The following is a 16,875-nucleotide window of genomic DNA, read 5'->3' as shown; positions in this document are numbered from 1 at the left end:
GAGAACCTGGGCTTAAGGACCACACGGAGACAAAAAGGAGGCAACGACCTAATGGTAAAGATTTGCAAAGAGCAAGGTGAAGCAGGAAGTGCTGGTGGAGAAGCTGCAGCAAGTTATCCAGAAGATCTAGAACAAGCTTGTCCAACTCACGAGCCACTGGCTGCATGTGGCCCAGGATGGCTTTGAATGTGGCCCAACAAAGATTTGTAAACTTTCTTAAAACATTTAGTTTTTTAACAATTTTTTTTTTCTCGTCAGCTATCGTTAGAAGACAATTATTCTTCTTCCAATGTGGCCCAGGAAAGCCAAAAAATTGAATACCCCAATCTAGAAAGTAAGGGATGAAGGTGGCTATACTAAACAACAGATTTTTCCATGTAGATGAACAGCCTTCTATCGGAAGATGATGCCACCTTGGACTTTCATAGCTAGAGGAAAGTCAATGCCTGGCTTCAAAGTTTCAAAAAACAGAATAACTCTCTTATTAGAAGCTGATGCAGCTAGTGATTTTAAGTTGAAGCCAATGCTTATTTACCATTCTGCAAACCCTAGGGCCCTGAAGAATTATGTTAAATCTACTCTGCCTGTGCTCTGTGGAACAACAAAGCCTGAATGACAGAACACCTGTGTAGAGCATAATTTTGTTGAGCTCCATTGCTCAGAAAAAAAGATTCTTTCAAAATATTACTTCTCATTGTCAATATACCTGGTCACCCAAGAGCTCTGATGGAGATTTATGTTGTTTTTCTGCCCACTAACACAACATCCATTCTACAGCCCATGAACCAAAGAATCATTCTGACTTTCAAGTCTTATTATTTCAGAAATACATTTCATAAAACACTAGCAGCTAAGTGATTCTTTTGATGGATCTCAGCAAAACTGAGAACATTCTGGAAAGGATTTACCATTCTAGGCGCCATAAGAACATTCATCATTTATGAAAGAAGGTCAAAATAGCAACTTTAACAGCAGTTTGTAAAGAATTTTATTCCAACCTTCATGGATGACATTGAGAGGTTCACAACTTCAGTGGAAGAAGTAATGGCTCATATGGTAGAAATAACAAGAGAACAAGAATTAGAAGTGAAGCCTAAAGATGTGTCTGAATGGCTGCGATCTCATGATAAAACTTGGATGGCTGAAGAGCTGCTTCTCATGGATGAGGAATAAAATTGTTTTTTTGAAATGGAATCTATTCCTAGTGAAGAAACTGTGCATATTGTTGAAATGAAAACAAAGGACTTAGAAGAGTACATCAACTTAATTGATAAAGCAATAGCGGGACTTGACAGGATTGATTACAATTTTGAAAGAAGTTCTATTGTGAGTAAAATGCTACCAAGCAGCATCACATGCTACAGATAAATCTTTTTTTTTTTTTTTTTTTTTTTGAGACAGAATTTCGCTCTTATTACCCAGGCTGGAGTGCAATGGTGCGATCTTGGCTCACCGCAATCTCCACCTCCTGGGTTCAAGCAATTATCCTACCTCAGACTCCCAAGGCTGTGCCACCATGCCCAGCTAATTTTTGTATTTTTAGTAGAGATGGGGTTTCACCATGTTGACCAGGATGGTCTCGATCTCTTGACCTAGTGATCCACCCGCCTTGGCCTCCCAAAGTGCTGGGATTATAGGCTTGAGCCACCGCGCCCACCCCAGAGAAATCTTTTATGAAAAGTCGAACAATGAGGCAAAGTTCATTGTTGTTCTATTTTAAGAAATTGCCACAGCCATGTCAGCATTCAGCAACCACCACCTGCTAAGTCAGCAGCCATCAACACCTGGATGAGACCCTCCACCTGCAAAGAGGTTATAACTTGCCTAAGCTTCAGATTATTGTTAGCACTTAGCAATAGTATTTTAAAGGTATGCATACATTTTTTAAGCTACAATATAGTATAAACATAATTTTATAAGCACTGGGAAACCAAAACGTTTCGGTGACCCACTTTATTGTGATATTCACTTTACTGTGCTATTCACTTTATTGTGTGGTGCTCTGAAGTTGAACCTGCAGCATCCTGAGGTATTCCTGTACCAGCATTGTGAAGTCCATTTTCTCCACATTGTTGTCAATACTTGGAATAATCATTTTAATTGTAGTCATTGTAGTGGCCGTGTAGCAGTATCTCACTGTGGTTTTTATTTGCTTTTCACTAGTGTCCAATGAAGTTGAGCATCTTTTTGTATGGTTATTTGCCAATCATATAACTTCCTTGGTAAAATGACTGTTCAATTCTTTTGCTAATTTTTAAATTGGATTTTTCTTCTTACTGTTGAGTTGTAAGAGATTTTTATATATTCGAGATATAAATCTTGGTCAAATATATAATTTGCACTTTAGAAAGTAAAATACAACTGCTTTGGATAATTATGCTTTGTTAGTATAATATATAATCTATCTGTATTTTAAATTTTCCATAATAAGGGGAAGCATTATCTCCATAATCCTCAGCTACCAAGTTTTCTCATGCCTAATAAAATGGTCAGCTAGCTGGCATATGAAAAATAGGTAAGGAGAATAAAAGTAGAAAACATATTGATTTTCTCAACATTCTTCTAATACCTCCTGATTTTAGGAGTCTCTTAGCAAACTATTAATAGGAGATAAGAGACTAGATGGTGTATGTGACAAATTAGTCTTCCTCCTTTTTTCTTTTAAGCAAACTTAATAAGCAGTCAGTAAGAAGTATCATTATTAATAAAACTTCTCGTACTTTAAAAAAAATTAGATTTCTAGCTCTTAGGTCTAATACTAAGACCCTGTTGTTACATGACTGTCTTCCTTATCAGACTAAAGGAAAACATTAGTGCGTAGTGTACATTTCTTATTGCCTTCATTCCCTCCATTTCCTTTAGTTCCTATCCATGGCTTTCTCCTTCAATCCTCTCTTCTACCCTCCCCAGCATCTGACATGTATATTGTGTTTAATTTGGTGATTCCAAATAAGTTTTAGTTACAGACTTTTTGGTAAGCCTAAAGATCACCTACCATGCTTTTTACTTCAAAAACAACACAATGAAAATAATAATAAAATTATTCCCAGAACTTATAGGAAGAAGAGCAAAGTTCTTAATGAGCAAAAAAGTGAAACCATTTTCTATGGTATCCAAGTAAATATGTACTCTCTACCAGAATAAAGCAAACACACTATTATAAAAATAATATTCACTATTTAATACTTTCATACACCCAGGAATGCACGAACCACAGAGAGCAATGTTTCCTAAACAAGAGTGAATCTGAGTAAGTTCTGTGGCTAAATAACCATCGCCCCCACCGCCAGAAAAGTAACACATCTGGAGAAAAAAGTATGCAATATCTAATCTACTCATTTTACACCATGGAAAAAAACCACATTTCCACGTATTTCTTTAAAATCTTTTAATATATATAAAAAATTTCACATACCTTTATGATTTTATGGGATACATAACTGCCCAGGGAATGTCAGTGGCAGACACAAATATGAAACTCTACCATAAATACTGCTATAACTAAGATGTATAGCAGATTATGCAGGCAATCTTTAACATAATATCATTAGGACATAGACAACCCTAGGGCTGTAAGTATTCTATGAAGGTAAATATGAGACAATTAATTATATTTCCCATATTAGATTGGTTCCCATCAGACACCTAACACTAAGCTTATTTTGACACTGCTATTAAAAAGATCCAGTATTAAAAGAATAAACTTCCTCAGGGTAGAAAAAATAGTAATTTCAATCTATTGAAATGACATACACAGATGAAACACAGTCTTGTTCTTGAATATGCAATGAACAATTACTCTAATGTATGAATACTAATGAAATAATCACCTAGCTATTATAATTGTGTACATATTGAAATTTTCAGTTCAACTCTTTTCTTTTGATATAAGGGAAAATAAAATGATTGGCTTCAAAGCCATTTTTAGTAATGTAAAATATGTGAGCTTTATTATACGTTAAAGAAAATAAAGATAATATGACCGAAAATTTACTTATTTATCAAAGTTACAATAAAATATTTTTGAACATATACAAAATTACAAATAACTGATGATTTTTTTCAATAAAGGTATCTGATATACTATTTAAAGATGGGATAAAACAAAGATACATTTAATGATTTTCATCTCATTTTAAAGTCACCTTATTGAACGATACATCATGAAATCTATAGTTGTACATCTAGGAAATTTACCAATGGAGCTCTCTTCTACCGGTGTGTATATTTTTATTTGTCTCATATGGGTGTCTCTTCCATTTTGGTGATTGGCTAGAACAGCAATCTGTATCATGAATGTGCGAGTTGGCTTCTTATGATTATCAGTTAAGGGAACATGAATCCAGCCACTTGGTTCCACTAATTCAAGTTGCTGCCAAGGGAAAAAAAATCAGATTATGCTTTTATTCAATGAATGTAATTTATAATAATGAATGCATTCTACAGTAAAATTAACATTTCACTGAAAGAATGACAATATGATGATAATCACTGCCAGTTATTGGTCATTTTTACCACAGTCTACTTAATAGTTGCCAAGCACTTTACATGTTCCATCTTAGGAGACAAAATGAAAACAGATGTATGTGATTTTTGTTTATAGAACTTGTACAACTTATAAAACCCTAGAGAGCACATCTCTCACAACCTTTAAAAATATGTGAAGCATAGACAGCTGACTAGATATAGGTATGTGCCTTCTCCATAAAGAGGAACCAGAATAGTAAGTAGACACTCATATTTTGAACAGATAATGTAGGTAAGAATGCTAGGATTCATCAGAGAAGAGACAGGAAGTACCAGAAGTAGATAAGGAGAGGGTTCTTAACTAAGGAGAGGTAGCTTACCCAGCCAGGAACTGACTGAGCCAGGAGGGGCTCCTGGATGTGGGGAAACAATAAGAGAGATATGGAGATACCTCCAGGGCTCTACACTCTGAAACAGGTTTATAGGATCTTAGTGATGAGAGAAACCCTCTACCCACTAGGGCCTTGGGCCTGACATAATAAGCTGTCTAAAGACTGTACAGAGACATTACTCCAGAAAGGAAACTCAGAATCCCACAGGCATCGGATCCTAGAGCAACCTTAGCTAGGTGCCACTTTGAGAATCTAGATACTGGAGATCTAGAGATAAGCCTGCTGCTGCTGTGCTGCTCCAAGGAGGGAGAAGGGAGGCTGGGTGCTCCAATGCACCGCTGGGAGGGTCCCTACTGACCTGCTGCAGGCTTTTGTTGAGACAGACATGAGCAGACCACACTCCCCACAGCTTCTTGCCTAGGAGGAACCCACCCTCTCTGTCAGGCCCAAGGTGCCATCTTGAGAGGTTAACACTGGAGAGCACCCTGCCCTCAGGTTAAGATTGGGCTGACACAGCTGTAGCTGCTAACCTGTCAAGGAGAAAAAGGGAAACCAGGCTCTCCTATGCATATCTACAACAATACTCACACCCTATAATGGGTTGCCATGAGACTGAGATGTGAGTGGACGACACTCCATATTGCTTTGTGCCCATGCTGCCTGCCTGAGAGGGGCGCTGCCCTCCCTGGATTCAGTCCCAACGTGTAGGGCTTTGCCCCAGCCTCAGGCTGAGTAATAGGCATGGTGGCTACAGCTGCCAGTCAGTCAAGAAACGGAGCGAAGAGACAAAGCTCTTCTAAGAAAACTTAGGACAAGAGACACTGCACTACCACAGTGGATGTGAGACTGAGGACTAACCTGCCCAACCCACTGCAGCTTCCAGCAACACCAACATGGACTGCCTGGGATCCAGCAGGGTTGTTCTACCATTGCTACTGCCATCACCCACACCATACCAGCTGAACAAGGGCCCGAGGACCCAAATATCTGGCCAACCACTCCCACTAGTAGCTTCTAAGGCAAGCCACCTGGAGGCCCAAGAATCAGCCCTCCGGGACTCACTAACAGTAGAATAAAGGTAAGTTGCTTTGGGGCTTAAACACAGGCACACTTATCATAATGCTGCCACCACTGGGGCTCAAAGACTGGCTCAGATGGCAACCAAGTCCTCAGCTAAACTTCACTGTAATATCAACTAATATTACAAGCAACCAAGGAAATCACAGGTATCATTGACCTTGTATACTGATGAAGAATTCATACAAAGATCACACTACCACAGGCGCCCAAAATAGAAGCCAAAGTATTTTAATTGAAAACACCCATACATCTTCAGGAAAATATTTTCCCCTACAAAAGCAATTTCAAATAGTTGAACAAGTGATGGCTAGATCAGATGTGGAGACATCAATGGAAGAAGAGAGGAAACATGAAAAAGCAGGGAAAAATAACATCTCCAAAGGACCACAACAATTTTCCAGTGACATACTGCAGTCAAAAGGAATCCCCCAATTGAAAACTTACAATTAGGTTCAAAAATAAGATAAAGAATTTTAAATTTTAAAAAAATCCACAAAACACCAGACAAATAATTCAAAATACTGACTAACGCTCAATGAGATGAAGGAGAAATCTGAAAACCAATACAAATAAATCAGTAAATCAATTGAGGATATGAAAAATCATCATCACTGGTCATTAGAGAAATGCAAATCAAAACCACATAGAGATACCATCTCATGCCAATTAGAATGGCAGTCATTAAAAATCAGGAGACAATAGATGCTGGAGAGGAAGTGGAGAAATAGGAACACTTTTACACTGTTGGTGGGAGTGTAAATTAGTTCAACCACTGTGAAAGACAGTGTGGCAACTCCTCAAAGATCTAGAAATAGAAATACCATTTGACCCAGAAATCCCATTACTGTGCATTTACCCAAAGGATTACAAATCATTCTATTAAAGACACATGCACATGTATGTTTACTGCAGCACTGTTCACAATAGTAAAGACTTGGAACCAATGCAAATGCCCATCAATGACAGACTGCATAAAGAAAATGTGGCACGTCTACACCATGGACTACTATGCTGCCAGAAAAAGGATGAGTTCATGTCCTTTGCAGGCACATGGATGAAGCTAGAAACCATCATTCTCAGCAAACTAATACAACAGCAGAAAACCAAACTCTGTATGTTCTCACTCATAAGCACGTGTTGAAAAATGAGAACACATGGACACAGGGAGGGGAACATCATACACTAGGACCTGTTGGGGGGTAGGGAGCTAAGGAAGGGTTAACAGGGGGTAGGAGGATAGGGAGGGATAGCATTAGAAGAAATGTGACAGGGTGATGGATGCAGCAAACCACCATGACACGTGTATACCTATGTGAAAAATCTGTGCATGCTCTGCATATGTACCCCAGAACTTGAAGTATAATAATAACAATTTTAAAAATCAAAATCATATATAGTATCTTCTCAGACCACAGTGGAATAAAGCTAGAAATCTATACCAAGAGAAACTTCAGAAACTATAAAAATACAGTTTTTTTTTATAGTTTCTGAAGTTAAACACAGTATGCTTCTGAACAATTGATGGGTCAATGAAGAAATTAAGATGGATGTAAAAAAAATTTTAAATAAATAATGAAAACACAACACATACAGCAAAAGCAGTGCCAACAGGGAGTTTGTAGCATTAAATGTCTATATCAAAACAGTGAAAAGATCCCAAATTAACAATCTAATATCACACTTTAAGGGAAAAAGATACAAAGAAAAAAATTCAAAGACCAGAAACAAGTTAAAAGACCAGAAAAAAAAAATACAAAGAATCAATAAAATAAAAAGCCGTTTTTTTGAAAAGATAAACAAAATTGATTGATAAACCACTAGCTATACTAAACAATAAGACAGAAGAGTCCAATAAATACAATGATAAATGAAAAAGGATGAAGAATGGATTAAGAAAAACCTGATATCTGAGAAATACAAAAGATCAGAGATTATTATAAAAAACCATATGCTCACAAACTAGAAGACCTAGAGTAAACTGATAAATTATTGGAAACGTACCACCTCCCAATATTGAACCAGCAAGAAAACAGACTGAACAGACCAATAATAAGTAGTGAGATAAAAGCAGTAACAAAAAATATTCCAATAAAACATAACTCAAGACCAGACGGATTCACAGTTGAATTCTACCAGACATACAAAGAAAAGCTAACACCAGTCCTCTTCAAACCATTGTAAAACATCAAGGAGGGGAGAATTCTCCCTAACTCATTCTATGAAGCCTGTGTCTCCCTGATACCAAAATCGGACAAGGACACAACAAAAACTACAGACCAAAATCCCTAATAAACACAGATGCAGAAACAACAAAATACTAGCAAATCAAATCCCACAGCACATCAAAAAGATAACAGAACAGGATCAAGTGGGATTTATCCCAGGAATGTAAGGATGGTTCAATATAAGCAAATCAATAAACATGACATATCACATAAAAAAAATTAAAGACAAAAACCATACGATCATCTCAACAGACACATAAAAGGCATTTGATAAAATGTAGCATCACTTTAATATAAAAATCCTAAACAAACTAGGCATAGAAGGAATGTACCTCAACATAATAAAGGTCATATATGACAAACCCACAGCCAAGGCCAGGTACAGTTGCTCACACCTGTAATCCTAGCACTTTGGGAGGCCGAGGAGGATGGATCACCAGAGGACAGGAGTTCAAGACCAGCCTGGCCAACATGGTGAAACCTCATCTCTACTATTAAAAAAAAAAAAAAAAAAAAATTAGTTGGGCGTAGTGGTGCATACCTGTAGTCCCAGCTACTTGGGAGGCTGAGGCAGAATAATCACTTGAACCTGGGAGGCAGAGGTTGCAGTGAGCCACGATAGCACCACTGCATTCCAGCCTGGGTGACAGAGTGACACTCTGTCTCAAAACAAACAACAAACAAACAAACCAAAATGAACAACAACAACAAAAAAAACCCCACAGCCATGAGATTTAATAGGAAAGAGTTGAAAGCATTCCCTCTGAGTACTGGAATATGAAAAAGATGTCCAATTTCACCACTTATATTCAAAATAGTAGCAGGTGTCCCTATCAGAGCAATCAGGCATGAGAAAAAACAAAAACAGAAACAAAACCAGCATCCAAGTTGGAAAAGAGAACATCAAATTATCCTTTTTTGCTAATGATGTGATCTTATATCTAGAAAACCCTAAACACTCCACCAAAATACTCTCATAGACCATTCCAAAACATCAAGGAGGAATTTGACATCAAGGAGGAATTCTGAATTCATTTGACAAATGAATTCAGATTTGTTTAAGATACAAAATTAATATAGAGAAATCAGTAGCATTTTCATATAACAATAATAATCTAGCCAAGGACCAAATCAAGAAGGCAATCTCATTTACAATAGCTACCCAAAACAAAACAAAACAAAACAAAACAAAAAAACACAAAACTTAGGAATACACTGAATGAAGGAGGTAAACAGTCTCTATAAGGAAAACTACAAAACGCTGATAAAAGAAATCACAGATGACACAAACAAATGGAAAAACATCCCAAGCTCCTAAATTGGAAGAATCAATATTATTAAAATGATGATACAGCCCAAGGCAATCTATAGATTCAGTGCAATCTTCATGAAATTACCAACGTCATTTTCCCCAGAATTAAGAAAAAAAAATTCTAAAATTCATATAGAACCAAAAAAGGGCCCAAATAGCAAAAGCAATCTTAAGAAAACTGAATAAAGTTCGAAGTATCAAATTATTTCATTTCAAATTGTACTATAAAGCTATAGTAACCAAAACAGCATGGTACTAGCATAAAACAGATATACAGGCCAGGTGTGGTGGCTCAGGCCTGTAATCCTAGCACTTTTGGAGGCTGAGGCAGGCAGATCAGGAGGTTAGCAGTTCAAGACTAGCCTGGCCAACATGGTGAAGCCCTGTCTCCACTAAAGATACCAAAAAATTAGCTGGGTGTGGTGGTGCATGCCTGTAATCCCAGCTACTTGGGCGGCTGACACAGGAGAATCACTTGAACCTGGGAGATGGAGGTTGCAGTAAGCTGAGATCACATCATTGCACTTCAGCCTGGGCAACAAGAGACTCCATCCTATGTAACAAACCTGCATGTTCCGTACATGTACCCCAGAACTTAAAGTATAATAATTTTTTTAAAAAATTAAAGTTTAAAAAATTTTAAACAAAGGAAAAAGAAAATTACCAAGTACCAAATAGATAGCTAAGAGCATAACTTATGCAGCATATCAAACAATTTGTTCTTTTTTAAAGTTCAACCTCACTAGTAGTTACAAAAATTTATATAAATTAAAAAGCTATTTTCTTACTTACCAAGTGGTATATATATATTTTTAATAATAGTCTCCAAGGTTGGGGAATCTACATATTGGTAGAATCATTTTGAGGAGGAATTTGGCAATCGTATAAACAGTATAAAATTATTAACATCCTTTAATCCAAATATGATATTTCTAAAAATTTATCTTATTTATCTTATGTAAGTAATCCTTAATTAGGATACTGACTTAAGCAGAAAATTATAATTTTGTCATTATCTCATATAGTAAAAAACTGGAAATACCTTAAATGTTCTATGTTAGTAGCCTGGTTAAATAAAGTATGGTGCATTAAAAAAAAAATAGACACATAGATCAACAGAACAGAATAGAGAACCAGAAATAAAGCCACATACCTACAACCAACTGATCTTTGACAAAGCCTACAAAAACATAAATTGGAAAATGGGCACCCTATTAATGGTGCTGGGAAAATTGGAGAGCTATATGCAGAAGAATAAAATTAAACCCATATCTCTCACCATATACCAAAATTAACTGAAGATAGAATAAAGACTTAAATGTAAGACCCTGAACTGCAAAAATTCCATAAGAAAATCTAAGACAAACTCTTCTGGACATTGGCCTAGGAAACCCTAGGCCAAGAATGTATGACTAAGTCCTCAAAAGGAAGCAAAACAAAAACAAAAATAGACAAAGGGACTTAGTTAGACTAACAAAAGCTTCTGCACAGAAAAAGAAAGAATCAACAGAGTTCAAAGACAACCCACAGATTGGGAAAAAATATGTGCAAACTATGCATTCAACAAAGGGCTAAGAACCAGAATCTACAAGAAACTCAAACAGCTCAACAAGAAAAAAACAAGTAACCCTATTAAAAAGGGGGCAAAGTATATGAATAGATATTTTTCAAAAGAAGATTACAAGCAGCCAACAAACATATGAAAAAATGCTCAATATCACTAATCATCAGAGAAATGCAAATTAAGACCATAAAAAATACCATTTTACATCAGTCAGAAGGACTATTATTAAAAAGTCTAAAAACAACAGATGTTGGAGAGAATGCAGAGAAAAGGGAATGCTTACACACTGTTGGTGGGATGTAAATTAGTACAACCTTTATGGAAAACAGTATGGAGATTTCCCAAAGAACTAAAAAAAAAAAGAACTATCATTTGATCCAGCATCCCACTACTGGGTATTTATCCAAAGGAAAATAAATAATTATATCAAAAATTAACCTGCATTCATATGTTTATTGTAGCATTATTCTCAACAGCAAAGATATGGAATAAATTAAGTGTCCATCAGTGGAGTCTTGGATATGTATACGTATACACACACACACACACACACACACACACACACACACACACACCATGGAATACTACTCAGCCATAAAAAACAAAAACAAAAAACAATAAAATCATGTCTTTTAAAGAAACATAGATGGAACTAGAGGTTTTTATCCTAAGTAAAATAACACAGAAACAGAAAATAAAATAGCACATGTTCAACTCTCACTTATAAGTGGGAGTTAAACAATGAGTATACATGCACAGGGTGGTATATTAATAGACACTGAAGCCTACAAATCATAGGAGGTGAGTGAGGGTTGAAAAATTAACTATTAGGTACAATGTTGACATGATGGGTAGACTAAAAGCCCAGACTTCACCACTACTCAGTGTATGTATGTAGAAATCAGCCCTTTTGTATACTAAATATATTTTAAAAATTTAAATTAATGAAAAAAAGGTGAAATGCTTTTTTTATAAATTAAAAAGTATACATAAATTTAAACATTACACATCATACAGACTATTCATACAAACAAAAGTAAGTGACATGGAAAATAACAGTGAAATACTACTCCTGCTACCAACAAAAGAACACATAATTCTGGTTTTCTATGTTCAGAAATACAAAATGCTACTCAATAAATAATACTGGCTTTAGTGTCAACAGAATGGGCTTGAGTGACAATTCCACATCTGATGAACAATTAGAATTTAAGCATATTACCTAACCACCCTTAATTATATCATTTGCAAAAGTAGGAATGATATCACCTATCTCATAGGGATATTGGAACAATCATATAATTTACATAAAGAAGCAAGCATATTTGACGTGTAATAAGTATTCAATAATTTTTTAACCAAAAGACATAAAAGTTGTCTTCCCAAATAACTACAGCGCTTGAAATATCATGGCATGCTATAAAATCTTACATTCTCTTAAGATGAACTATCCTTAATTTTAAATGAGATTCTGAGATAATGCCACTTCCTTGAGGGAGTTCCTTGATTTTTTGGAAAAACCACATGTATTCATTAGCCATTTTCTTCCAGAATATAATTAGTCCCTGGAAACCAGAACCCTCAGAAGAAGCATTACTCTTTTCAAGCCATTAAGGTAAAATATGCTGAAGTATACAATATAGTACCTAAAAAAGTTGTATTGCTGTTAAAATGTCTAACTTAGCCAGAGTAACCACATAGGTTCTGACAATAACATTGATTGACATTCAATAATTGGTGGGCAACTTTACATACAAAACAAGAACACAGAAAAGGGTTAAGCAATTTCTTATTTACAAACATAGTCCCTTGAGGTAGTTCTATAACATCTAATATATACAACTGCTCCCATCATTAAAAAAATGGTATACTCTCACAAAACTCACTCTCTTCTATAAGGAAGAAGTAGACATATATAAATGTATACAGCCAACAGAAAACCATGCTGCTACAAGGAGGAAAAAAAAAAATCTAACACTATGTGTCTGGTATATTTTGTTTCAAGGACCATGCCAAATACTGGTCCTGGGTTACATGCACAGGGCCCTGGGTTACAAGCACAATACTGAGCAGCCATTGGGGCAGACACTGAGCTAGCTGCAGGAGTTTTTTTTCATACCCCAGTGGCACCTGGAATGCCAGTGAAACAGAACTGTTCACTCACCTGAAAACAGGGCTGAAGCCAGGAAACCAAGCAGTCTAATTCAGTGGATACCATGCCTATGGAGCCCAGCAAGTAAGATCCACTGGCTTGAAACTCTAACTGCCAGCCCTGCAGTCTGAAGTTAACCTGGGATGCTCCAGCTAGGTGGTGGGGAGTGGCATCTGCCATGACTGAGGCTTGAGTAGGCGGTTTTCCCCTCACAGTATAAACAAAGCTGCGAAGGAGTTCGAGCTGGGCAGAGCCCACTGCAGCTCAGCAAAGCCACCTTAGCCAGACTGTCTTTCTACATTCCTTCTATCTGGGCACAGCATCTCTAAAAAAAAGCAGCAGCTCCAGTCAGGGGCTTATAGATCAAACTCCAATCTCCTTGAGACAGAGTACCTGGGGGAAGGGGCGGCTGTGGATGCAGCTTCAGCAGACTTAAACGTTCTTGCTTGCCAGCTCTGAAGAAAGCAGGGGATCGCCCAGCACAGTGCTCAAGCTCTGCTAAGGGACTGACTGCCTCCTCAAGTGGGTCCCTGATCCCCAGGCCTCCTGACTGGGAGACATCTCCCAACAGAGGTTGACAGGTACCTCATACAGGAGAGCTCCAGTTGCCATCTGGCTGGTGCCCCTCTGAGACAAAGTTTCCAGGGGAAGAAGCAGGCAGCAATCCTTGCTGTTCTGCAGCCTCCGCTGGTGCTACAGGCAAACAGAGTCTGGAGTGGACCTTCAGCAAACTCTAGTGGACCTGTAGCAGACGGACCTGACCGTTACAAGGAAAACTAACAGAAAGAAAAAAAATACCATCAATATCAACCAAAAGGACATCCACACAGCAACTCCATCTAAAGCTTACCAATATCAAAGACCAAAGGTAGATAAATCCACAAAAATGAGGAAAAACTAGTGCAAAAGGCTGAGAATTCCAAAAACCAGAACCATTTAACAATATTGATTCTCTTTTCTTCAAATCCCTTACTTCAAACAACTTTTACCTCTACCCTATCCATTTAACAATATTGATTCTCTTTTCTTCAAATCCCTTACTTCAAACAACTTTTACCTCTACCCTATCCTTTCCATAGTCATACTCAATCATAAATGATAGCTACAAAATAGCTGAAATCTTGACTTCAAATATCCTATCTCTACAGCCTTTTAATATATCAGCTTTCTCAGGCTGGTCTGAGTGTAGTGGTAATATATCAGCTTTCTCTTGTGATCCCACTGTAATATCAGCTTTATCAAAAGTGCTAACTTATTGATTCCATTGACTTTTTACTGTTCATTAGCTTATTCAATATCGTTAATTTCCTCTTTATGTCAATCATATCCCAAAGGTCATTATAATAATCAACCCTCTTACTCACTTAAATCCAATGTCCCTCTTACTGTTTTACCTTTTCCTGAGTTGCAGCACAATTCTGGTTAAACCCAACTATCTGCCTATTCTGCACCTATTGGATAAATATAACCATACTGATTGGTCTCACTTTAGATCCAAGACAACTAATTTCAAGTGCATATTTAGCACTATACAAAATTCCTACTATATTCCCTTAGAACATTTGCTTTCCCACTGTCTCTGGAATATTTTTGAGTTTCTCTTCAAATCCTAATAACTATTCTAATCTCTAAGTTGAAGGCATTTTATTTCACTAAGAAAACATGAATCAACCAGAAAAATAGTATCATCATCTCATAGGCTGTTATAAAGTAGTTAAGCTGTCCCTTTACCTACGTAAAGAGACTAAACTTACGTTTGACTGGTGTACCTGAAAATGACAGGGAGAATGGAACCAAGTTGGAAAAGATTCTTCAGGATATTATCCAGAAGAACTTCCCCAAAATAGCAAGAGAGGCAAACATTCAAATTCAGGAAATACAGAGAACACCACAAAGATACTCCTCGAGAAGAGCAACCACAAAACACGTAATTGTCAGATTCACCAAAGTTGAAATGAAGGAAAAAATGTTAAGGGTAGCCAGAGAGAAAGGTTGGGTTAACCACAAAGGGAAGCCCATCAGACTAACAGCAGATCTCTTGGGAGAAATGGCAGAAACCCTACAAACCAGAAGGGAGTGGGGGCCAATAGCCAACATTCTTAAAGAAAAGAATTTTCAACCCAGAATTTCATATTCAGCCAAATTAAGCTTCAAAAGAAAAGGAGAAATAAAATCATTTACAGACAAGCAAATGCTGAGAGATTTTGTCACCACCAGCCTGCCTTGTAAGAGCTCCTTAAGGAAGCCCTAAACATGGAAAAAAAAAAAATCAGTATCAGCCACTGAAAAAACATACCAAATTGTAAAGCCCATCGATGCTATGAAAAAACTGCATCAACTAATGGGCAAAATGACCAACTAGCATCAAAAGGACAGGAATAACTTCACACATAACAATATTAACCTTAAATGTAAGTGGGCTAAATGCCCCAATTAAAAGACACAGACTGGCAAACTGAATAAAGAGTCAAGACTGATTGGTGTGCTGTATTCAGGAGACACATCTCATGTGACAAGACACACATAGGCTCAAAATAAAGGGATAAAGAAATATTTACCAAGCAAATGGAAAGCAAAAAAAAAAAAAAAAAAAAAAAAAAAAAAAGCAGGGGTTGCAATCCTAGTCTCTGATAAAAAAAGACTTTGAACCAACAGAGATCAAAAAGACAAAGAAGGGCATTACATAATGGTAAAGGGATCAATGCAACAAAAAGAGCTAACTATTCTAAATATATATGCACCCAATACAGGAGTACCCAGATTCATAAAGAAAGTTCTTAATGACCTACAAAGACACTTAGACTCCCACACAACAATAGTGGGAGACTTTAACACCCCAATGGCAATATTAGACAGATCAACAAGACAGAAAATTAACAAGGATATTCAGGACTTGAACTAGGCTCTGGACCAAGTGGACCTAATAGACATCTGTAGAACTCTACACCCCAAATTGACAGAATATATATTCTTCACAGCAACACATCACACTTATTCTAGGGTTGATCACATAATTGGAAGTAAAACATTCCTCAGCAAATGCAAAAGAACAAAAATCATAACAAATAGTCTCTCATACCACAGTGCAATCAAATTACTCAGGATTAAGAAACTCACTCAGAATTGCAAAACTACATGGAAACTGAACAACCTACTCCTGAATGATTACTGGGTAAATAAAGAAGTTAAGGCAGAAATAAATAAGTTCTTTGGAGCCAATAAGAACAAAGATACAACACACCAGAATTTCTGGGACACAGCCAAAGCAGTGTTTAGAAGGAAATTTATAGCACTGAATGCTCACAAGAGAAAGGAGAAAATATCTAAAATCAGTACTCTAACATCACAATGAAAAGAACTAGAGAAGCAAGAGCAAACAAATTCAAAAGCTAGCAGAAGACAGTAAGTAAGATCAGAGCAGAACTGAAGGAGATAAGAGACATGAAAGACCCTTTAAAAAAAAATCAGTAAATCCAGGAGCTGTTTTTTTGAAAAGATCAACAAAATAGATAGACTGCTAGCCAGACTACTAGATAAGAAAAGAGAGAAGAATCAAATAGACACTGTTAAAAATGATAAAGGGGATGTCACCACTGATCTCACAGAAATACAAACTACCATCAGAGAATACTATAAATACATCTATGCAAATAAACTAGAAAATCTAGATGCAATGAATTAAT

At 36.7% G+C, this 16,875-nt stretch overlaps 1 protein-coding gene across 8 annotated transcripts in view; it reads right to left on the bottom strand.

The window, feature by feature from the left end:
* The window catches only part of ANAPC10 (anaphase promoting complex subunit 10), a 202,512-nt gene that overhangs the window by 88,212 nt on the left and 97,425 nt on the right, over nt 1-16,875 (bottom strand). Inside the window, exon 5 of one of the 8 annotated variants that reach the window (XM_010338633.3) lies at nt 3,374-4,372. The exons of 6 other annotated variants lie outside the window; for them this stretch is intronic. In XM_010338633.3, coding sequence (XP_010336935.1) covers nt 4,142-4,372 — 231 coding nt within the window. In that variant the 3' untranslated portion in view covers nt 3,374-4,141. Of the gene's footprint in view, nt 1-3,373; nt 4,373-16,875 lie in introns of those variants that run through there. One more of the 8 variants, XM_074396858.1, reaches the window with a different exon arrangement.

Source organism: Saimiri boliviensis, chromosome 3, assembly GCF_048565385.1.
Source record: "Saimiri boliviensis isolate mSaiBol1 chromosome 3, mSaiBol1.pri, whole genome shotgun sequence".
In the NCBI taxonomy this organism is placed as follows: Eukaryota; Metazoa; Chordata; class Mammalia; order Primates; family Cebidae; genus Saimiri; species Saimiri boliviensis.
The sequence above is the reverse complement of the archived record's forward strand: the minus strand, read 5'-3'. Positions and strand labels throughout refer to the sequence as shown.